This window comes from Protopterus annectens, chromosome 5.part1 (genome assembly GCF_019279795.1).
Source record: "Protopterus annectens isolate FY-2018-M chromosome 5.part1, PAN1.0, whole genome shotgun sequence".
Lineage (NCBI taxonomy): Eukaryota > Metazoa > Chordata > Ceratodontiformes > Protopteridae > Protopterus > Protopterus annectens.
The window spans coordinates 751,023,006-751,047,001 of record NC_056736.1 but is presented as its reverse complement, the minus strand read 5'-3'; the positions used below and the strand labels follow the sequence as shown (position 1 = coordinate 751,047,001).

The window sequence follows — 23,996 nt, the reverse complement described above, 5'->3', positions numbered from 1 at the left end:
ATTCGGGCCGATGGAGGGCAGCGGAGTACCCATTAGTCAGGACTGCAGCAATGGAGATCCTCGAACATCTACATTTATGGTAGGTACAAAACTGTACTTTATGCTTCTTGAAAAAGCTGCAGAGTAAGGCAAAATGTGAGAAAAGGAAGAAAAAAAAGTAATGTGTATGATATGGGGAGCCCAAGATAGGGGTAAACAGAGGCGAGGACTGAAGGGTATGTGTGTCTGTGGGCGAGGGAGGCACTGAAACAGTGTTCAGACATGTACATAAAGTTGTATCATTGTTGTAACTAAATGCCAGTAACTGTAAATATCCCTTTGTGAGATGGGCCAACATAATGTGATTGTAATGTAAGAGCATTGTAGCTACAGGTCAGTCTGTGTGCACTACTCATAAAGGTTTGAAGCATGAACAAAGACGTTGCTTGGGAGCACTGGCAGTGACAGGGTGATACTTAGACTGGAAGTGCATGGGGGCCCTCATCTTAACATTTCCTGGGGGCCTCCAAATGCTAACACCGGCCCTGCTTGTGTGCAGCCCTTGCTTGAGGTTGTGGCACTAAAATAATGACGGGGGTGACAAGCAGAGTCATCTTGGGTCTGGGGCTGCCGCGCATACGGTACTATCAGTTATTAGCCTTACTGGCAGCCACCTGTTTGAGACCCGTTACCACCGGGGTCGCGCTCTGGCTTCCATCCGTGCTAATTACATTGTTGCAGAATCAGACATCTGGTAACATTGTATTAAACATGGCTGTGCCTCGTAATATACTGACTGCAGTAAGTAAACGAACGGTGACTTTTCATCACAGGGGTAAGACCGAACGTAGCGCCCTGTTAAGGGGCGGCCAGTCTCTTCATATATGCGGAAGCCTAGTGAGCCTATGATAGGAAGTGTGTGTGTCATAACAGCATGGCGGCCAATAAACAGCTGTGGGTTATGGTGAAGGATCCCGCTGGCAGAGCCGTGACATCGTTCACCGTGAGCACGGACAGTACGGTGGGAGACCTTAAAGCTGCCCTGCAGGCGGCAGGCTGCACCACGGTCACGGCCCATGATATGGGACTGCAGTACAGCCGGGATCGGTTACCGGACACCAGCACTCTCCGGGAAGCAGTTCCCCTTCACATTGTGTCTGCTGCTGGTGGCCCGGACGTTAATGTGACCCAGAGGTACCGACGTAGCCCGTCCGCTGGTTTGGAGTTTTTGATTTATGTCCGCACACGATGCACTCCTACACTTCGCCTGCATGTGACCGGTTCTGAGTCCCTGGGGTCCTTGAAGGCTCGTTTAGCTGAAATTCTTGGGGTGCCTGCAGATCAGTTGGAGCTCTCAGGCGCTTCTGGGGTGCTGGAAGGCGATGCCCGCTCCTTGGAAAGTCTTGGGATCGAACCTGAGTCCACTCTCTCTTGCTTGTTGCGAGCAGGAGCTGAGGCGTTTGCTATTTTTGTCCGTGGTTCTTACGGAAATACGTTTGACGTTTATGTCCAGAAAGAAGAGCTGGCAGGTTCGCTGAAAAGAAAAATCGCAGATTTGATTGAATTTCCGGTTGATAACCTTCGAATCATATGCGGGAGTAGACTATTGGAGGACGACGGAAGAACAGTGTCGGACTACTCAATTGAGGCAGGTTCTGTCGTGCACGTAGTCCAGAGACGTAAGTTAAATAATGTGCAACACAAATTACATAACTGGCCTTTTCCCTGAATACATTGTTTTATTTTACAAGTGTGTGTCGCTTCTGGTACACACCTACCGTGCCTACCTGGTGGAAGGGGTGTCGTTAGACATACCTCTCCAGTGTACCTCATTACGAGGAACGTACCTCATTTGGGGTCTTAAAAAAATCTGTTTCCTCGAAGTTCCTCAAAGTTCCACATTGAAAGAGTCTGTCACACATTCAGTGTTAGGAATTTTTTAAGTGAAATTCATGGTAAATAGAAATTAATCATATTGATTCATTAAAGGATCTTTTTTATAAGTAAAACCAGCATATTTTAACCATTCCATGACCTTCCTAGTTGAAGTTGTTAGTAACCCATTAGTATGTGTTCCACATTTTGTCCATTTGTTCCACATTATAAAGGTGAGTGTTCCTCATTTTGGCGATGGAAGGTTGAGAGCTATGGTTAGGCATCTAACATGTAAAGCAGGGGGCAGCATTTTGGCCAGGTTAAGTAGGGGTGCCACTTTTTCAGATGCCCAAAGTGGGACACTTTTAGGTGAACTGAGACACTTTATTAGCAGAAACCGTAATGCGCTACTAAAATATGTTACTAAAATAAATTGTAACCCAGTTCCCAAAAATTCCCCTGTAGAGTACTGAGTCAAGAATACTGGCTTCCCAAATTGGTGCAACTAAAGAATTTTTTTTTTTGAGCTGGGACACAGGATCTGAGTTGCCTAAAGCATTGCTAAGTTTCATTTTGGTGATTGCCAAAAAAGCAATTCCAAGAAATGGAAACTGAAGTCTAAACCGTCTATATTTGAGGTATTGAAAACTGTAAAAGAGAGAAAGTAACAGGAAGTGGGATCTTTAAGAAAGGGTAGAAGTGAATACATAGGAAAAAATGGAAATTATGGTAACAATTTGTGCAAAAAATATTTTGGAGAAAGAATGTGGCTTAAGAGAAGGCAGGGATTGGAACAATTTATCAATAAAGTCTCCTCTTTAGTTTTTCCCTTGAAAGTAGTCTAACTCTCAACCTAAGCACTTAAAAAGCATCCTACAGTCCAGCACTTCCTCACATCTAATAGCAAGCACTAATATACCCGACAGTTGATTGCCCAGCAGGGCAAAGCTCATTATTCACCCCTCACCAACCAAGCGACTAAGCAGCTCACCGTACTACTCGGGCATGACCAAAGGGCAATTTCAGGTGTACTCTGCAGTCCAGCTGGTGACTCTAGGAATCCTGAAGCAATGTTACAACTGCCTCATGTACACAGACAACCCACTCCTCCTACCACAAAACACTAACATATGCAAGATATGCAATTATACAGCCAAACTGTAGGTTAAGCTATCTCCACCCAAGACTGGAACAGACAGTCAGCAGGAGAAGGTTAACACTTGCACCACACCTCCAGCCACACACAGACCTACTAAACCAACACTGGCAAAAAATACACATAAATACACAAAATCATACTCGGAGACTCTAAATAAAAACCTGCAAAAGCATCAGAGACCTCCAAAGCAGACACCCAAGCAACCTGCACCTCCTGTCACAAACCAGACAACACATAAAACACAAAATCAGTGTGCCACACAATCACAGCCCTTAAGGCAAAATAACATACCTAACACACTAGTAATAGGTGGCTCTATAGTCAGGCACACTGACGTCCCACTCACTAGGCTGGATAAGCAGAAGGTTACTGTTAGCTGCCTGTCAGAAGCCAGAATCTGCCACATAACACAAGCACTCAGGTCACTCCATAACAAGTACAAATATAACTCTGTCATTGTTCATGTTGGTGTGAATGACCTGAGATGTACCTCCCTGGACTACATCAAAAGAGACATGGAAGAGCTCTCTGATCATGTAGCCAAGGCGGGTATGACCCTGACCCTGAGTAGCATCCTGCCCTCACCAAGAATGATACCACAGTGTAAAGAAAAAATTATCAATTTCAACAATTGGCTAAGCTTCTGGTGTCATTCAAAATGGATCCAGTGTCTGTCTGCTTCGGACGACATGCTGGACAAGCCTCATTGCTTCGCAAGAGACGGCTTGCACCTGTCACCCCTATGCTTTTGAATACTGGCCAAGGCTCTTGCTGCCCCCATAGTGCCTTTTTTAGGCAAGGCTCAAAAGTCAGACCCACATCCATAAACAGCACAAATAAAAAAATGAGGGTTATGCTGCTCAATGCCAGGAGTTTAAATCTCAAAATGCATGTGCTCGAAGCACTCCTCAGTATGGAGAACGTTGACATCTGTGCAGTAACTGAAACCTGGTTCAAGGCTCTACAGAGCACCCTACCACTACTGGGCTACAACTCATACTACACATTTCGGCCACAGAACATGGACGAAACACAAAAGGAGGGGGTGTATCCATATTTGTCAAGGATACCTACACCTGCAGGTTAGTGGCACAGCATGATACCTCTGAGATCATCCATGTGCAGCTATCAACGGGCAAATCTGCAATGCAAATTGTGGCCTGCTACAGATCACCCACCATGACCCAGGACCACCACTCTGCCTTTCTGCAGACACTGGAAAACATGAAGGTCCTACTGAACACCCTAGTATTGGGCGATTTCAATTACCCTACCGTTAACTGGGAAAACTACTCAAGTGCAAACTCCCAGGTCCAGTGCTTCCTGGAATTTATCAACTCAAATGCCCTGGATCAGCTGGTAAACTCCCCTACCAGAGGTGAAAACATATTGGACCTGGTCATCACCAACATGGGTGACAGGTGTTCCGCACCGGAGGTCAACTCGTTACTGGTTAGATCAGACCACAAACTAATCACTCTGGATGTCCACACCACACCACCACCCCCAACCAAGGAAACCACAGTGAAAATACTTTTCTATAGCAAACTTCACCTTACTTAAGACAGAGGTGGTAAGTTTCACAGTCCCCACGCTAAAGAATAACAGTGTCCAAGATGCAGGAACCTTTACAAATGCACTCTGAGCACCTACAAGGATGCATGGATCATGCCAACCCTAGCAAAACCAAGACTCGCTCCCCTAAGAGAAGGAAACCAGTCTGGTGGACCCCTGCCATAAACAGGCTATACAATAGAAGGAGGAAACTAGTTCAGAAAAAAAGCAAATCCCAAGAAGGAAAGACATCCCTGATCAGTATCAGTAAGAAACTAAGGTCCCTCATAAAATCATCCAAGGCTAACTTTGAAAGAAAAATAGCCAAGGATTCGAAAGATAACCACAAAGCCTTCTTTAGCTATGTCAAGAATCTAAGTGGCAACTCACAGATATGCTCTGAGCTTGTGGAAAATAGCACAAAATATACTGAACCTACTGATATTGCCAACATCCTGGCAGATTCACTGCAAACTTCACCCCCCTCTCTCCCCCAAAAGGGCCCACAACAATACCGGAAAAGTGTAGTTTCCCAGAAATCACAGATGCACAGGTGAAAACAGACCTTTCAAAAGCCAAAAGCACAGCGTCAGTGGGGCCAGATGGTGTCCCAGGCTGCGTCTTGCACGAACTACAGAATTAACTAATCCCCCACCTAAACACACTGTTCAACCTCAGCCTCTCCACAGGCTACGTTCCCATAGTATTGCGCACAGCAACAGTTATTCCGCTCCACAAAGGAGGGGCCACAACTGACCCCAGTAACTATTGCCCCCATAAGCCTGACTAGCCTGGTCTGCAAGGCTATGGAGCAACATCATCGTGGAACTCATTAACAAAGACATTGGGAACCTCCAAACACTTGACCCAACCCAGTTCGGCTTTAAGGGCAGATCATGCCAACTAAACCTGGTTGACTTCTTCGAGACAAGTCACCAAGGCCATAGATGAGGGGAAGGTGGTTCACACAGCCTACCTTGACCTCGCCAAGGCTTTTGACACCATTCCCCACTTGAGAATTATAGAAAAACTCACCAGCCTGAACATAAACCCCTACGTTATGAGATGGGTTGCCAACTGGCTTACAGACAGAACTCACACGGTAAGAATAGTGGGCTCCAGGTCCGACTCTAAACCAGCCACAAGTGGTGTCCCACAAGGCTCGGTCCTGGGACCCCTACTGTTCGACATATACTTCTCAGAAGTACAGGCAAACACAGGAGGACTATGGCTAACCAAGTTCGCCGATGACTGCAAACTGGGAGCCATAATTGACTCTCCGGCTGACATGGACATTCTCCAAAAGGGCCTTACTGAAATGGACACCTGGTGTCAAAGTCATGGTCTCAAGCTAAATGGCAAAAAATGCATAGTCATCCCATTTGGGAAAAACAAAACACCCATGAATTACTACATAGGTGGCAGCCCCCTTAATACAGAAGGGGTAATAAGAGATCTGGGGATCCAAGTAGATAGTAATCTCTCCTTTGACAATAATATTGCCAAAGTAGTTAGGAAATCCTTCTATGTAGCCCATCTAATTACTAAAGGGTTCTCATCTAGAAATAAAGAGGTTATAGTGCCCCTCTACTCGTCACTCATCAGACCCATCATAGAGGACAATGCCACATTTGGGATGTACCTCACAAGACACTTCCAACAGCTGGAAAGACCACAAAAGTACCTCACCAAGAGGATTACTGGCCTCAAACATATGTCCTATGCATCTCGACTGAAAAAAACTCCGGCTGTACTCAGTGGCATATCGTTTACTCAGAGGTGATCTCTGCCTGACTTACAAAGCCATGTCCAACTCAGAATTGATGGACATGCTCCACCTAAAGAAATCCAAGTCACTGTGAGCCATGCGCTGTAGTGAGCTAAACCTCGCCACACCAATAAATAGAACATGCTGGAGGGATCGATTCCTGTCACAGAGAGTCCCCATGCTTTGGAACAAAATTCCTAACTACATTAGGCAGAGCCCCCAACTAACACTCTTCAAGAGAAACTTTGTCGAGTGGATGGGTAACAGAAAATACACTCCTGGGATCACTTCATTGGCTCTTCTTGATAGAGGCTCAGTTAATTAATCAATGGGGTGGCGAAAGCCGATACTCTGGCTAGGCTTATAAATGCCCTCGGGCAGATAGCCTAGTACCTACCTATGAACCTACAATATTGCTTTGATTATATTCTATAGAACAATGTCTGTGATGCATAATGTTTGTAAATCTAAAGTTGTTAATGTAGTTTGATTACTTTTATATAAATGTAAGTTTGTCTGTATCCAAGTGATACTTCAATAAAGGTGTTTAGAAAAATCTTCTTCTTCTAGCTTTTCCTGGTTAGGGGTCACCACAGTGGATCACCCATCTGCTTATGATTGGCAGTGGAGTTTTATGGTGTTGAGTTGCCAGCCCGGCGCCCAACCTTCAACAGAAGGCACACACACACACACACACACACACACACACACACACACACACACACACACACACACACACACACACACACACACACACACACACACACACACACACACACACACACACTCTGCACAGAAGGCACCCCAGCCGAGGATCGAACCGGAGAACCTCTTGCTGTGAGGTGGCAACGCTAACCACTGCAGCCACCCTGAAGGTGTTTAGAAAAATAATGTTCTTAAATTAACTCTTATGTTATGACTGTGATTTTTTTTGTTTCAAAATGTAATAAAAATGTTTTAAAAAAAGAAGAAATAATGTCACTGCTGCAATTGTAGTAGGTTATTTTTTCCATGGCATATTAATATCTTTTGGGTATAGTTCTCTACTTTTCTGTACTACAATATACATTATTTTTACTTATAAAGCTCTTTGGCATTTTTATACCCGCACCCCACCCAACAAGTGCCTATAGCAGTGCTACTTTGCTTGAAAAGGGGATGTGGTAACATTTTTCAAAGATTTTATGTTCTCCATCTTTAGATACATAAAGGGACAGTAATGAAATAGGAGAGAAGGCAAATATATCCACATTAATTTTGTAAGTAGGTATTTACACGGTGCTAGTTCAGAAATGTCACTATATGAGCAGCATTTTAATGACATACTTAAACTATGGGGAAATGGCAAATAAGCCTGTGGTCCAAATATGACATTTCCTGGCTATACTATTTGTTGGTTGGCTACTTTCAGAATATCTGATGAATTTTTCTGGAGCATATGGTAAGCTGGATTTAATTGGTTGAATCCCCTGCAGGTTTGGTTCATTAAAACTATAAACTGTGAAAAAAGACTTATAAAGTCTAGAAAACCAGAAATGATGAAATAGTTGTTTGTAATTTACATTAGACCCAAACATGGAAACTTCTTAAAACAAGTATACCCAAAAAACTGACACATACACTCTTTGAGATTTGATTTACAGACACACACACACACACACACACACACACACACACACACACACACACACACACACACCTGGGAAAGGCTGGCACATGTTTACTAGTTATGGCCCCTCTTGCCCAGACTATAAGGCAGTTATCACTGCCATCAGAACCCCTCACCAGCTACTTTAAGGCCCTTAACATAGGGTGTCCAATTTGACAAAGTGAAATTAATATTAATACAAATGGTAGTTTGACTAAGAGCAAGGAAATTAGGAGTGGCCCACACAGTGTCACCAAATAAATATGCACATACTCTCAAAACTTATTAAATATCTCTACAAAGATCAGTCACAATGAAAGGTTTAAATATATTTAATAATAAAAGAACAAGATAATATTAAATATCAGTTCACAGTGACATCAGAGTTCAAAACCATAGGAAATATTTAAAGTGACATTGAACCATAACCTGCTGCCCCACAGCATACTGTCTAGCTTGAGCATTCCTGTCATACCAGACCTTGGTCTGCTGTTGGGCTTCTGCAGGTTCTCCTGGGCCAAGCCCACGAGCTCCCTATGCTTTGTCCTGCAGTTTAGGACATACGCCACAACAGACTCCTTGTGAGATTCACATTCACCCTCCTACTCACCGCAAATCAAATCTAGTGGTCCCCTCACCCTATGCCCATACAAAAACTCAAAGGGTGAAAAACCTGTGGATTCCTGGGATACCTCTCTCTAAGAAAATGACAGATGGGGTAAATATTTTGTAGCACTCTCTCTTAAACTGGTCTGCAAATGCCAGTTACATGGTCTTTAGTGTAGAGCTTAACCTATTCATGAGGCCATTAGTCTGGGGGTGCTAGGGGGCTGTCTTTAGGAGCTTCACCCCTCAGCATTCCCACAGACAAGCCAGCAGGTCTGACATGAAATTGGCACCTCTGTCAGTCAGTATTTCTCTTGGGAAACCTACCCTGTTGAAAATATCTAACAACGCATTTGCCACCTTTTCTGTCTCAGTGGAGAATGGGGCCACCACCTCAGGGTATCTGGTAGCATACTCTTCTACCACTAAGTATACTTCTTCTCTGTGGAACTTAGGGTACTCAGAGGCCCCACAATTCCCATAGCTACCCTCTGAAATGGCTCCTCAATCACAGGCAAAGGCACTAAAGGGGCTATGACCTTGTCTCCTGCCTTGCCTACTTTTTGGCAATGCTCACATGTCCTGCAATACCCTGTTACATCCTTTGCAATCCCAGGCCAGTAAAAGTTCTGCATAATACATCTTTTGGTACATTTTATGCCCATATGACCTGCAAAGGGAATGCCATGGGCAATGGCTAGCAGTGCCAGATTGTAGGCTCTGGGCACTACCAGTTGTTGTATTCTCTCACCCTCTAGCCCTCCTTCAGGGGTCCATTCTCTATACAGTAACCGTTTGTTCCAGTATACAGACTCCCCTTTTCCTTGAGAATCAGGTGCCTTCTGAGCTACCTCCCTCAATGTAGAGTCTGAGAGCTGAGCCTGTCTCAACTTTCTCTTTGTAACCCTTCCCAGTTTCCCTTCTACAAGTAATCTGGTATCCTTTGACAGCGGTGCCTCACTGTCTGCCTGAGTACTACTACTACTCACCTCTGCCCTTGCAGTCACGCTGTCCAAGGAACATCATACCCCACCAGCAGCTGTGGGTCACCTTCAGTCTCACTGCTACAGGGTAGCTCCCTCCCTGAAGTAGCCACCTTACCAGTCCTGGCTTCAAATGTGCAGTCTGTTTGGGTCCACCTCCAGGCTATCAGACCCACATGCTTGTCTCCAAGCTGACTGCATGTAACTGCATGCACACAAGGCACTGCATTATAAAAATCATTCCCTATCAGGACATCTGCAGGGATATCCTCAAGCACATCTACTTGCTGGTTTCCTTTTCCACCCTCCCAGTCAAGGTAAACACTGGCCAAAGGTATTTGGAATGGGGTCCCTCCTAAAGCTCTGACTGGAGTGGACTGCCCAAGCAAGTAGTGCTCCTCTTTAACTATTACAAGCTTCATAATGGGTAGGTCAGAACATGTGTCTCTTAGCAGTGGCCTGTTTCTCATCTACGAAGACAGGATATAACCTCTTGTGGTAGTTTGCTACCCTTGTTGTCTCTAGACAACTTACTGCTGTCATTCTGTTATTCCAACTTGCTGGCTCTCCCACCTTTTGTTCCCTACCTTGCCTCCATGGACATCTATATGCTACATGGCTCCACTGGTAACATTTAAAACATTTAACCCCTGATCCTGGCCTTGTACCTGAACTGGTGGTCCCCCTTTAACTGGCAGAGTCTGTTGGGGCAGTTTAGGCTTCCCACCATGGCTTACATTATATCCATGTGCTGCACTGGGTATCCCTTTCCTGTTTATTGATGCCCTGCTTGCTAGGTATAGTTCTCCTTTTTTTCTACAAATCATCTGCAGTATTGCATTCCCTTTCGGACAACCAGATTCTCATGTCCTCAGGCAAAGTGCTAAAGGCTTGTTCCTTCACCAAAAGATCTGCCAGTCCTTCAGGAGTGGTGACCTGACACCCACTCACCCACCTGTGAAAATAAGTGCTTAACTCAGCAATGTAATCACACACACTTTCGTCTACCTTGTGTCTATGCTCACAAAACTTTTTTTCTGTAAGCTTCAGGTGTTAACTTAAAACACTCTAATAACCATTTTGGTACTTACTTATTATCGCAAGCAGATTGCCGAAGCCCCCTAAATCTTCATCTTTGTGCGAAAACAGGTACATTACCATTGAAAGGGGTATGTAAAGTTCTGTGTCACACCGGGTATGAGGAATGGTACAATAAAAGGTTTCCGTCCAATTTACATAATTGTGTAAGGGAACACAAACTATACATGTGAAACCGGTAATGAAATCTTTGTTAAACAGATAGTCTGACCAATAAACACACCATTTAATTTTAAACCATATGGCTTCTCGCTGTCAAAGGATACTACGAATTAAGTACACCATAATAAATACCGTTTCCATGCATGTGTGGTTCGCATTTTTTAAACTTGCTAAATAGCTGAAAGCTGCGACATTTGCAAGTTAAACTGCCATCAGGTAAGCAGTACATAACAACAACCATTAACAAACTGGGATTGTGACAGTTTACAGGTGGGTAACTCGATAAAAGCAATGACACCTGTACTTTCCTGTATATACCATGGGCAGGATTCACGAAGGCTTGCACGGAGTGTAAGAGACGTGCAACACTCCATGCAAGCCTCGCGATCCAGGAACAGCCCTAAACTCCGTGTAAGAGACCAGCTAAAACGTCTCTTACACGGACTGGGCGTGGACATGCTAAATACCTCACTTGCAGCCGAAAGGTATGCAAATGAGGTATATTAGCGATCCACGAAGCAGAAACCAGTCCATGTAAGAGACGTTTTAGCTGCAGAAATGTACTCGGTTGACAACTGAGTACGTTTCTGCAAATTCCACAATGGAGCCATGTCAGCTCCAAAAAAAGGGTGCATATGACTCTGGCAGCATGCCAATGGCCAAATATGTGGCCATTGGCAATATAACCCGATGCCAAAATATTAAAAATATAATTTTTTTTTCAGCGATCGCCGATGTTTAAACCCAGCGCAGCCCCGCGCAAACGGGCTGCGCTGTATAAAATCATAAAAAAGAAGGTTATAAACCCACAAATGTGGGTTTCATGCAATACATGGAATGACAATGCAGGGACCAGCAGACCAAAAACAACATGGCCACCGTGTAGTGGTTGCTAAGGGGGGAAGCTGAGTCTAAGACATGTAACTAAGCATTAGTAGGAAATCTCATGTAAATGAGGGTTAGGATACTGAATCTCACAGTCACATAGCAAATGAGCACAGTCTGAGTAGTGTAAGAAATATATAAGGGGAGGAATAGAGTAGGAGATAGGTGACATCACAGGGGGGGGGAATGGTAGAAAGAAATGCAGTTCTTTGGAGGTCAGTGTAACATGACAGATGACAGACACAGATCATGGAAAGAGGTGTGCCACTAGATAAGTCATGAAAAGACAAGAAATGGAAGGTGTACATTGTTACTTACACCCAAGTTTCTTGCTGGGCGTGCATGCGCACGTGTGTGCGCCATAAAGCACGAGTAGGGCAGTGTGCGCACGTGTAAGGCAGACTGAGCATGTGGGAGCGTATTGGGAGATGTTTAACACTGTTTGCGTGGGTGTGCGCGCGTGTAGGGCAGGCTGAGTATGTTGGAGGCTGTTGGCAGACGTGTAACAGTGTTTGCGTGGGTGTACATGCGTTTTAACCCGAATAAGTAGATTCTGAACCATGTAAGCACGTGTGTGCGCGCGTGTAAGCCACTGTGAGCGTGTTTCTGATGGTATCCACGTTGCTCCCCCCCTGAGGAAACAGAGAGGAAAAAGGAAGCAACAGAATTAATAGGAAGCTAGCTGGGATAACTGCTGAAGCTAGCAGGTGAAAACAATTAGAAGCAGGCAATTACACAGGCAAAATAGTAGCCCAGCCCAGCACTTAAAACTCTGCAAACAGTAGTGTAGGATGTTTCTCGTAAGAGACACTGCAAGACAGGAGTAATCTAATAGAAGTGAAAACTGAAAAAGCTTCACTCAGAGCAGAAATATTAGGGGCTGCCATAGCTGTCATAATGAGACATAGGCTACTTGCTGAGGGTGGTGACAATGCAGATGGTGCCAGACAGCCCACAGTGAGGAGACGGAGAAGATTGTACAGGCCCAGGGCCACCTACCACGGGTTACATGAGCTGGAGATAGTAGAGCGCTATAGAGTGGACAGACAGCTCCTGCAGCAAATAGTTGAGCTGTGCAGGCCATGACTCACACACAGAACCAACAGAGGGGAACCCATCCCAGTGGAAACCAAGGTATGTGTTGGCCTAAGAATACTAGCAACAGGTACCTTCCAGAGACCAACTGGCGATATGATGGGGATATCACAGGCATCAGCCTCCAGGGTACTGCACCAGTTCCTGGATGCCATGTCAGCTCATGTCAGTGATCATGTATATTTCCCCAATGCCCGTGAAGTATTGGCCAGCAATATGCGTCTCTTCCAGCAAATAGCGGAATACCCTGAGGTGGTGGGTGCAATAGACTGCACGCACATACGCATCAAAGCACCAGCCGGTGAGCGGGGTAGGGCCTACATTAACCACAAGGGCTTCCCCTCCATCAACTGCCAGGTCGTGTGTGATACCCAGGGCACTCGTGTGTGATACCCAGGGCATAATAATGAATGTGTGTGCTGGCTGCCCTGGGAGTTACCACGATTCCCACATTTGGCATTTGACGCAGCTGTACCAGACATTTGCCAATGGGAACATCCCACACGGACACCTAGTGGGGGATGCAGGTTATGCGCTGGAGCTGTGGCTGATGACACCCATCAGAAACGCACACACACCTGAACAGGAACGCCATAATGAGGCACATGCACAAACACGTAATGTAATAGTGTGTGTTTGGGCTGCTCAAGTCACGGTTCCGGTGTCTGGACACATCTGGTGGAGCCTTGCAGTACACACCAACTACATGTACCCAAATTGTCTTGGTATGTGCTATGCTACATAATATGATCTTGCGAAAACAGCTGCAGCAGGACCAGCATAGGGCCGGCCCAAACAGCCCCCCACCATTGCCAAGGCCATCACAGGCAGAGCGTGACTCGGAGGAGGAACAACCTGAGCCTGCCCCAGTAGGCAGAAGGAGGCGTGCCCAGTATGCCCTGGCCTTGGCAAAGAGGCAACGCATAGCACATACACTGGCTCAGTAGGAACCCTGGGAATGATACCCCCTCTGACTCACTCAAATAATAACATGGATGTCTAAAATGACATGACCTGCTCACAAACATGTACAGGGACGTGTAATATGCGCATCTGACAGAGGCAGCCCTGCAGCACCACCTGAGGCATGAATGCCATGTGTTAAGTAATGTAACACCATGTACTATATGCACACATGAGCACCCTGACTAACATCCACCCTCACCAAGCATGAAGCCACAAAATGACGATGGGATGATCAAGTGCAATAACTGGCTGAAGTAATGCAGTTAGTCAAAGGGGAGCCAATGTGTTTCAGGCTGGGAAGACATGCGGAGCATGACATGATGCACCACCTGCTAGGGGTGGCGTGCACCTATCATGCCATGCCCCATGGTTACTGGCAAAGGCTGTCAGTACCCACAGCATGCCCTGAATAGGTAAGTCTCAAAACACAAACCCACCTTCATAGGTTCTACAAGGGATAGGAACCTAGATGTAATGCTACCCAATGACAGATGTCTAAACAGCAAGATGTGTGCAGTGTAAACGCACACAGTATGGAGAATGTAGATACCAGTCCTGTAATAGAGAACTGGGTCAAGGCTCACATCAGCACCCTAACACTACCAGGTCACACCTCATACTGTGCTGTACAGCCGCAAAACATGGAACAAGCTACAAAAGGAGGGTGACTAGCAAAAAATGGCAAGGATAACCACACCCCCATGTTGGTACCACAACAAGAAGCAGCATGGATTAGCCATGGTCAAATACCAATGGCTAAAACCGCCTCCCAGTATATAGCCTGCTGCAGACTACTGTCCTAATACCAGGAACTGCACCTGGCCTATGTCGGAATACATGAATATATCAAGCCCCCCAAACCACATTATATTGCTTGACTGAAAATACCTAGACATACACCGGGAGCATTATACTAGCACCAACGCAGTATGAGAAAATTTCCCAGAATCCATAAACCAAAATGCCCAGGAACAATGTACCACTCCCACAAGAGGGGTAAGCATACTGGATGTGATAATCAGCAACATGTGTACTGGATGGCAAGATGAGAAGTGTACCCCTCACTGGTAAGACTAGACCATAGAGTAATCACACTGGATATACACATCCTGACCCCAGTCCCTGGCCAGAATACCACAGTGAAAAACATGTGTAAAGCATAGTTTGCAGCCCTCAAAACCGATGTTGAATCCACAAAAGGCCCTGTGCAAGTGCAGAATATGGGACACACCACAGAACATGTTATACAGGCATTCCATGAACACAGCCAGGAATGCTTGGAGTATGCAATCACAAATAACAACAACACACAATGCCATACACGCAGGCATCTGGCATGCTGGACTCCAGCCATTACCAAACCATGCAAGAGAATGAGGAAGCTACCACATGATAGAGCAAACATAAAAAGGGAAGTAATCACTGACCAGTAGTATGGCAATAACATATGTCCACACATACAATCCACTAAGTCCAGCCACAACAAGTAGAATCTGTGAATCCAGAGGCAATGTGACACCTGTCCCAAGTACACAGACAACCACAACTCCCCCCAATAAATACAAATATATGTGATAGATGCAACCATGTATCAAACCAGAGGTTGAGCTCCCCCAACTCAGTACTATCAAAACTAGTCAGGAGGAGAAGGTAACCACATACACCACAAACCCAGTCCCACATAGACCTACCACAACTGTAAACCAAACACATAAACACAGAAAAATATTCCCGGAGGCCTTAATTACAAACACACCACACCAACAGAAGCCTCCAAAGCAGATCACAAGCAACCACAACCTTCAAACATAGCACATGCAACGAATAGTACGCAAAGCTGGTGTGCCAAACAGTCATAGGCCAGAAGGAGAAACAACATGCCTGATACAGTCGTAATAGGTGTCTGTATAGGCAGACACACTGCTGTCCCACTCACCAGACTGAACAAGGGAAAGGGTAGAGTAAGCTGCCTGTAGGCTGCCACAAAATGCCACATAACACAAGTACGCAGGTCACCACAAAGCAAGCAGAAATATGATGCACTCAATGTCCATGCTGGTGTGAATTACCTGAGATGTACCTCCCTGGTCAACATGAAAAGAGACATGGATGGCCCCTCTGAGTATGTACCCCAGGCCTGTATGACACTGGCTGTGTGCAGCATCCAACCCTCACCAAGAGTGATGCCACAGTACAAACACAGAATGCTCATGTTTAACAGCTGGCACAGTTACAGCTGTCAGTCCAAGAGGGTCTAATGTCTGTCTGCTTGAGATGTCAAGCATGACAAGCCATGCTGCTGTTCCAGGGATGGCTTGCACCTGTTACCCGTGTGCATCTGGATACTGGATAAGGCCTTTGCCGCCTCCATAGAGCCGTATGTAGGCAAGGCCAAAAGACTACCCACCACCCTAGAAAACATAAGTGGTAGGAAACATAAGGGTAATGCTGACCAATGCCAGATGTGTAAACTGCAATATGCATGCCCCTGAGGCACTTCCCATTATGGAGAACATTGATGTCTGTGCAGTGACAGAAGCCTGCTGCAAGCCTAGTGATAGCACACCAGCACTACTAGGTTATACCACATATCATGTGTTATGGCCCCAACACCTGCACCAAAACATCAAAGGAGGGGGAGTATCCATATGCAGCACAGACACCCATATGGCCAGGTAACTGACAATGCACAAAGCAGCGGAGACCACCCATGTGCACATAGCTGTAGTCAAAACTGCTGTACAGTCTGTAGCATACGACAGACCACACTCTCACACACAAGAACTCCACCCAGACATCCTGAAGACACTGGACAGTATGAATGTCCCACCAAATACCAGACAAGGTACACACAAATTACCACATAGGTGTCAAACCATTATGTATGCAAGGAGTAATCAGGGACCTAGGGACACAAGTCGACAGTAATCTGTCATGTGACACTCACAATGCCAATGTGGCTAGGAAGATTGTCGATATTGGACACCGTATCATGAAAGGATTCACATCTACATCAACAGAGGTCACTGTGCCGCTGTACTGTTCCCTTATCAGACCCATAATCTAGTACAATGACTCATATGGGATGTACCGTACGTGACACCTGCAGCGGTTCGGAAGACCTCATAGTTACCCCACCAACAGGATAAAGGGTGTGAAATATATGTCATGTGCTGCCTGGCTGTAGACACCACAGCTGACTGCAGTCACAGACTGCCTACACAGAGGCATTGTATGTCTGTTGTACAAGGCCATGTCCAACACAGGAGTAATGGACATGCTCCACCACAGGAAATCAAAGCCATTGGAGCTGTGAGAGTCACAGATGTCAGCCTCAACACCTAATGAAATAAAATGTGCTGGAGGGACAGATACATAACCCAGAGGCTCCCCACACCCAGAAACAGGATCCCAATCCATGGCAGGCAGAGCCCCTCACTGACACCCCTCAACAGGAATATTGCCAAGTGGATGGATGACCGTACATGTATACTGGGGGTCCTCACTGTGTCACGACCAGACAGAGGCACAGTGAAGAACTTCATAAATGGCCATAATAGAACATAGCAAGGGGTGGCGAAAGACACACACTCTCTGGCTAGGCTTACTAATGACCTAGGGTGTATAGCCTAGTATGAACCCATGAACCTATGAAGATACAAAACGTACAGGACACTAAGGATAATCACAAGGCTTACCCAACTGATGGTAGGAACCATGTTGGGTATCCACAGATATGCTCCGAATCATACACATATTACAAACAACATACCAAACACACACACATATTGCTAACATACAACCTGTCAGGTGCAGTGCAAACACTCCCCCCCCCCAGAGTGCAAAATACCTATCCCAGCAGACTGATGGTCCCCTGACATTGCAGATGCTGAGGTAACAGCCATCATCTGCAAAGCAGAACACACAGCAGCAAAGGTATGTGATGGTGTCCTGTGCTGAGGCCAACATGGACTCCAAGAATAATGGAATGTCAAATCACACTACTGCCCAATGTCAGCCTTACCACAGGATATGTACCCAAAGAGCAGTGTACAACAACAGTGGTCCATCACAACAAAGGTGTTGCCTGAATGGATACTCCAAACTACCACCCCAGGATCCTGACAAGCTTGGTCTGCACAGCTATGGAAAGGATCAGTATGTACAGCAGACAGAAGGCTATTGTGGACCTACTGATACTGGACCCTACACAGTGTGGCTGTCATAACTGCAGATCCTGCCCCTAAACATGTTTGACCCATTTGAAGCAGTCATTAAGGTCATTGATGAGGGCAATGTGGTCCACACAGCGTAGCTGGACCGTGCACATGCTTCTAGACAATACCGCGAGTTCAGTATGGATATGTTCACCAGCTTAAATATACACCCCTATGTCAGTAGAGGGGTTGCAAAGCAGACCAAGGACAGAACTGACATGGTCAGACATGCCGCATCCATGTCAGACTACAAAGCAGATATGAGTGGCATCCCACAAGGCCTGGTCTTGCCCCCCCCGTTCTGTATATATGTCCCATAGGTATAGGCCAACATGGAAGGACTGTGACTGAACATGTATGCAGAGGAGTACAAACAGCCCACCATATCCGACCCCCAGCTGACACAAGCAACCCACAAAAGGGCCACCTACAAACAGACAGCTGTAGCCATAGCCATGTCAGCTAGCTAATTGCAGAACTGTGTATAGACAACCACTGTGGATATACAGTAAGTGCCCACAAATTACCACACGTGTTAACCCATGAGGTACCTAACATGTAATGTGAGACCTGGGTACAAAAGGTGATAGATATCCTGCACTGGACAAACATGTGGCTGTAGTGTTCGCAGAAACATATACTATATACCCACCCAAACATGAAGGTTGGCAGATGTAGATAAGGGGAACTCACTGTGGCTCTGCAGTCGTCCTCCATCAGCGTCACAAGTGACTACAATAGCCCCTGTGGGATATACCACAGCAGACACCTCCATCAACTGTAAAGTCCACAACAGTACCCCCCATGAGTAGCAAAGAGCATGAACAGATGCCATGTGTTGCCTGAGTAAACAAACTGCAGCCCCACACACCGCCATACTTCCCAGTTACAGGCAAGCTGTGCCTGATGTATGAAGCCATGTCCAACCTGGAATGAATGAACATGTTGCACCTTGTACAATCTGAATGGCAGTAAGCTATGCACATGAGATACCTGAACCCCAGCACTGACATACATAGGACAAGCTGTACAGAATGATCCATAACACAGAAGGCACCCCCACTCTTCAGTAAACTCCTGGTACAGGTCAGCCAGAGAGTCACATATCGATACCCCTCAAGAGGAATCCTGATGAGTGGATGGGAGATGGTAGGCTAACCCTGGGTATCACTGTTATGTCAGAGGTAGACGGAGGCACAGTATACTAACCATGACATATGTCATGGCAAACTCCAGTTTCAATGTGTGTCGAAGGACAAACACACCCTGTGATTAGCATCAGAAATGGCCTAGGGAACATTGCTAGTGTTTGTCAATGTCCACCTATGATGTGGAATACACTAGCAATGTTGGATGAGCCTGGTGTAGGTAGTCCATATCTGAACATAATGCAACATGGTCATATGTGCACAACTGGCCCCTACACAGTCTGTTGTGCTCACTATGAAGATGTCAAGCAGTCATAGGTCTAAAGGACAAAAATGAATGCGTTATGCTGAAGTCCCAACGTACTAAAACCAAGTCAATCCAAAAAATGAAGTAGCAGGACACTGCCAAGATAAAACCAATAAAATCACCGTTTATTAAACAAGAAGTTAGCGCTTTCGGGATAACCCTTCATCAGACATAGTTTTGGAACAACAAAACAACCATATTTAAAATACAGACCATCCAATCATCTGCTCACAAAAACCCGCCTATTCTGTAGTGCAGGTTTAATTGGTAATACATCATTAAGACCCGGAGGTCTATGAGCCCTCAAATCCACTATCCATTTTGACTCTGCTAAGGCTGTTCTATGTTTGATATCACCCCCCCTGTCATTAACCCTAATATTAACTATACATCTGAACTTAAAAGTATGTGTAGGGTATTGGCTTATGTGTCTATATAGGGCGTTGCTCAAATCACAGTTTCTGATGTTGCTCAAATGCTGCAGAATCCTAACTTTGAGCATATTGTTTGTCATGCCTATGTAGAAACATGCACATTGTTCACAATTGGCCAAATAAACCAAATGTTGTGTCCTACAAGTGGCCCTCCCCTTAAAATAAAATGTTTTGCTCATGGCAGGATGTTTGAAATCTGTGTCACCCTTTATATACATACATGCCTTACAATTGCCACAAGGGTGTGTACCTATGCTCATACTTGGTAATGATCCCCGATCTAAATGTACTTCTTTACATAATAAGTCTTTAAATTCTTATTTCTTCTATAGTTAAACATGGGACGATCACCAGCTACATCCTTCAATCCCATTGGCCAATTCAGATTTTACCAACGGGAATATTTTTGTTTGGCCGAAATTTAAAGAGCGTACAACAGAGCCAGTGAGACGTCATCAGAGGATGTCGGTAACACGTACGATGGAAGAGACAGAGAGACCAGCAACACAATATGTACAACAGCATAGTGATACAGGCACCGGACCCTCTGCTTCCATTTATTCAGCACGTTTGATGGCAGAAGTAGAGAAACAAGCGATGTTGCATGCACAGGAGGGACAAGAGGTATTGCACACACAGCAGGAAAGTGATACGGGTCATGGATCTTCCATTTCCACAAATCCCATTGCCGTCAGGAGGCCTTCACGGGGTTCCGTTAATGAGGGAGAAATACCTAATGTTGTGAATCAAGATACCAGCGAGGCACATGCCCCGCACTTGACTGGTGATGCGATCATTTTGTCAGGTGTTTTGGGGCTAGATAAAACAGCTGCAATGACTGAAGCAGCAGTGACAGTAAATGGACATATTAATGAATCAGGAGCTCGTCCGAAAACGAGCCAAGGAGTTCTACATTTTTTGGGGAACCTTCCGGCACCTGTGAGAAAGAAGGGTGCCTGGAAAAGGTCCTCAAGCGAGGACAGAAATGTGGAAAAACGCAGAAGGACTCTACAGTGACTGATTGTATATCTACTGGTATTGTATATAATTTATCTAGTGTTATGTTGACTGCTGAGGAACTCAATGTACTAAACAAAGGGTTAACCTTTGTCCCAAGCAGAATGTGTGTTTATAGTGAGGTCATTTTTGATTTGATGTTATATTGCAGGAATATTATGTTAAAGTTAATGTTCAATAATGAAGTAAGAGACCGGATAGAGTTAAGAAAACCAAGTAGTTTTGTGCCCAGTATGACACCATCTTTAAACTTGTTCTTGAATGGATGTGAGAAAGATTTATGCAAGTACTTTGAGGAAAGGAATTTTAGTGCTTACTATAATCTAACCCCTACACAAAAACAGGCACTTCAAGGGCTGATGGACAATAAAGGAATAACTATTAAGATGGCGGACAAAGGTGGAGCCATCGTTGTTTTGGACACAGAATGGTATGACAAAAAATTGAGGGATTTGTTGGTTATGGATGGAGCTTATGAACAGATTAATCCTTTACAGGTTAGAATGATAATAGACAATGTACATAGTGAGTTATCAGCCATGTTAGAGGAAATGAGGATAACCAAAGAAACTTATGAGTTTTTAAGGATAGATAAACCCACCACACCCATATTCAAAGCCTTACCCAAGATTCACAAATCTTTCAGTGACCCACCACTTAGGCCCATTGTTTCAGGGAGAGGGTGGGTCACGGAAAACATTTCAATTTGGCTAGAATTTACTCTTAAGCCTTATTTGGATAAAATTGGCAACATCTTAAAAGACACAGGACATTTCTTGGGGCTACTAGCCAATGTGGTCAGACCGAAAGGAAGGAAGTTATTAATGGCCACACTGGATGTTAACAGTCTTTTTACTGTTATAGAGCATGAGTATGGGGTAGCAGCAGTGGGTGAAATCATTAGTAATTTGGGAGCAACGGAGCACATGCGACTCACTGTGGAAAGTTTGTTACTCTTGGTGTTGAATAATAATGTCTTCCTGGGACCAGGGTCTTTATATAGACAAGCACGGGGGGTAGCCATGGGCACCCCCTGTGCTAACACTTATGCTAATTTAGTGTTATCCAAGTGGGAAACTAAGGAAATTTTGAACAACCAAGAATGGAAAAATAATGTCGTGTTGTATGTCAGGTTTGTAGATGACGTTTTTATCTTGTGGGATGGGGATTTGCCCTCCTTTGAACGTTTTTTAGCTTTCATTCATACTACTACCACCTTTTTGAGTTTTAGTGCTAAAACCTCCTTTACTCAGATAGATTTTTTAGATGTTTGTGTGGAACAGACAGCAGTGGGTTTCACTTCGAGGCTTTATAGAAAGGAATGTTGGCAAAACACACTGCTGTCTTTTGACAGCATGCACCCGAGGCATATTTTTCCCAACATCATAAAAAGTCAGGTGAGTAGGATCTCCAGGATATGCTCTGAGGATGCATGCTGTGATGAGGAGTTGCATAAACTAGATCAACATCTCATAGATAGAGGTTATGGGAGATCTTTAATCAACAACATTATGAACAATAATAAACAGTGTAGGAAGACAAGATATAAGCCTTGGATGAATTATTCAGATAGGGACAGACAAAACAATGCTGGTTTGAACCCAAATTATTCTTTACTTATGGTAGTAACATCAAGGATATTTGTCGAATAGTGCAGAATAATTGGAACATACTAACAAGTGACATGGGATTGAAGGATGTAGTTGGTGATCGTCCCATGTTTAACTATAGAAGAAATAAGAATTTAAAAGACTTATTATGTAAAGAAGTACATTTAGATCGGGGATCATTACCAAGTATGAGCATAGGTACACACCCTTGTGGCAATTGTAAGGCATGTATGTATATAAAGGTTGACACAGATTTCAAACATCCTGCCATGAGCAAAACATTTTATTTTAAGGGGAGGGTCACTTGTAGGACACAGCATTTGGTTTATTTGGCCAATTGTGAACAATGTGCATGTTTCTACATAGGCATGACAAACAATATGCTCAAAGTTAGGATTCTGCAGCATTTGAGCAACATCAGAAACTGTGATTTGAGCAACGCCGTATATAGACACATAAGCCAATACCCTACACATACTTTTAAGTTCAGATGTATAGTTAATATTAGGGTTAATGACAGGGGGGGGTGATATCAAACATAGAACAGCCTTAGCAGAGTCGAAATGGATAGTGGATTTGAGGGCTCATAGACCTCCGGGTCTTAATGATGTATTACCAATTAAACCTGCACTACAGAATAGGCGGGTTTTTGTGAGCAGGTGATTGGATGGTCTGTATTTTAAATATGGTTGTTTTGTTGTTCCAAAACTATGTCTGATGAAGGGTTATCCCGAAAGCGCTAACTTCTTGTTTAATAAACGGTGATTTTATTGGTTTTATCTTGGCAGTGTCCTGCTACTTCATTTTTTGGAGTCATAGGACTAAAGCCCAGGATACTGTCCACCACAGTGAAAGTACTGAACCAGTACACTATACAGTACTACAGTGCTAGGTCATTATGAAAGTATGTTGAGAACTGTTTGCAAAGTATCCCATGCAATCCCTGCAGACACAGTATAATCCCTGTTGTGGCAGACACAAAGCAGTTGGCCAGTTAGTACACAACATGACACCCAACACACAACCATAAATGTGAGATATTGTTGAAGTTCACACACACCCAAATATGTGGTGGACTTCAGAGTGCAACATAGGGAAAGCTCACACTGGGCATGCTCGCACACTTTGATAAATGAGGCATATGTCAGACAACATGCCATGGAAAGGCTGAACTGGGCATGCTCACACACTTAGGCCATATCTTCGTTTAGCAGTTGGCCACACATATCTGGTATTTGTACGTGTCAGTCCAGGAACCAACCACAACACAGCAATCTGCCCAGTGCACACAATAAATGACTACAGAGACATAAGTGATATAGTGGATCGCCGTCATATGCAAACATCTTCCACAGATACACAAGTTGGTCATAGGAACAGGGCATGCTATGGCAATAAAGACCTGCAAACAGTAGAACAGCACAACAAATATTGTGCATCCGACAATTGAACATATGGGTGTAGAGGTCAATACTAGGCTTGTTG

General features: G+C 44.7%; 1 protein-coding gene across 1 annotated transcript; it reads left to right on the top strand.

The window, feature by feature from the left end:
* The first annotated feature begins 913 nt into the window (after positions 1 to 913).
* LOC122803268 (polyubiquitin-like) lies at positions 914 to 21,880 on the top strand. The gene is made up of 2 exons (XM_044072858.1): positions 914 to 1,658; positions 20,217 to 21,880. Exons 1-2 carry the CDS (start codon positions 914 to 916, stop codon positions 20,330 to 20,332), a joined length of 861 nt encoding a protein of 286 aa, XP_043928793.1. The 3' UTR covers positions 20,333 to 21,880.
* The last annotated feature ends 2,116 nt before the right edge of the window (positions 21,881 to 23,996 follow it).

Coding starts and splice junctions, on each gene's coding strand:
- LOC122803268 (XM_044072858.1), top strand. CDS start 914: ATGGCGGCCAATAAACAGCTGTGGGTTATGGTGAAGGATCCCGCTGGC. Junction 1,659..20,216: donor CGTGCACGTAGTCCAGAGAC/GTAAGTTAAATA, acceptor TTTCTTCTATAG/TTAAACATGGGACGATCACC.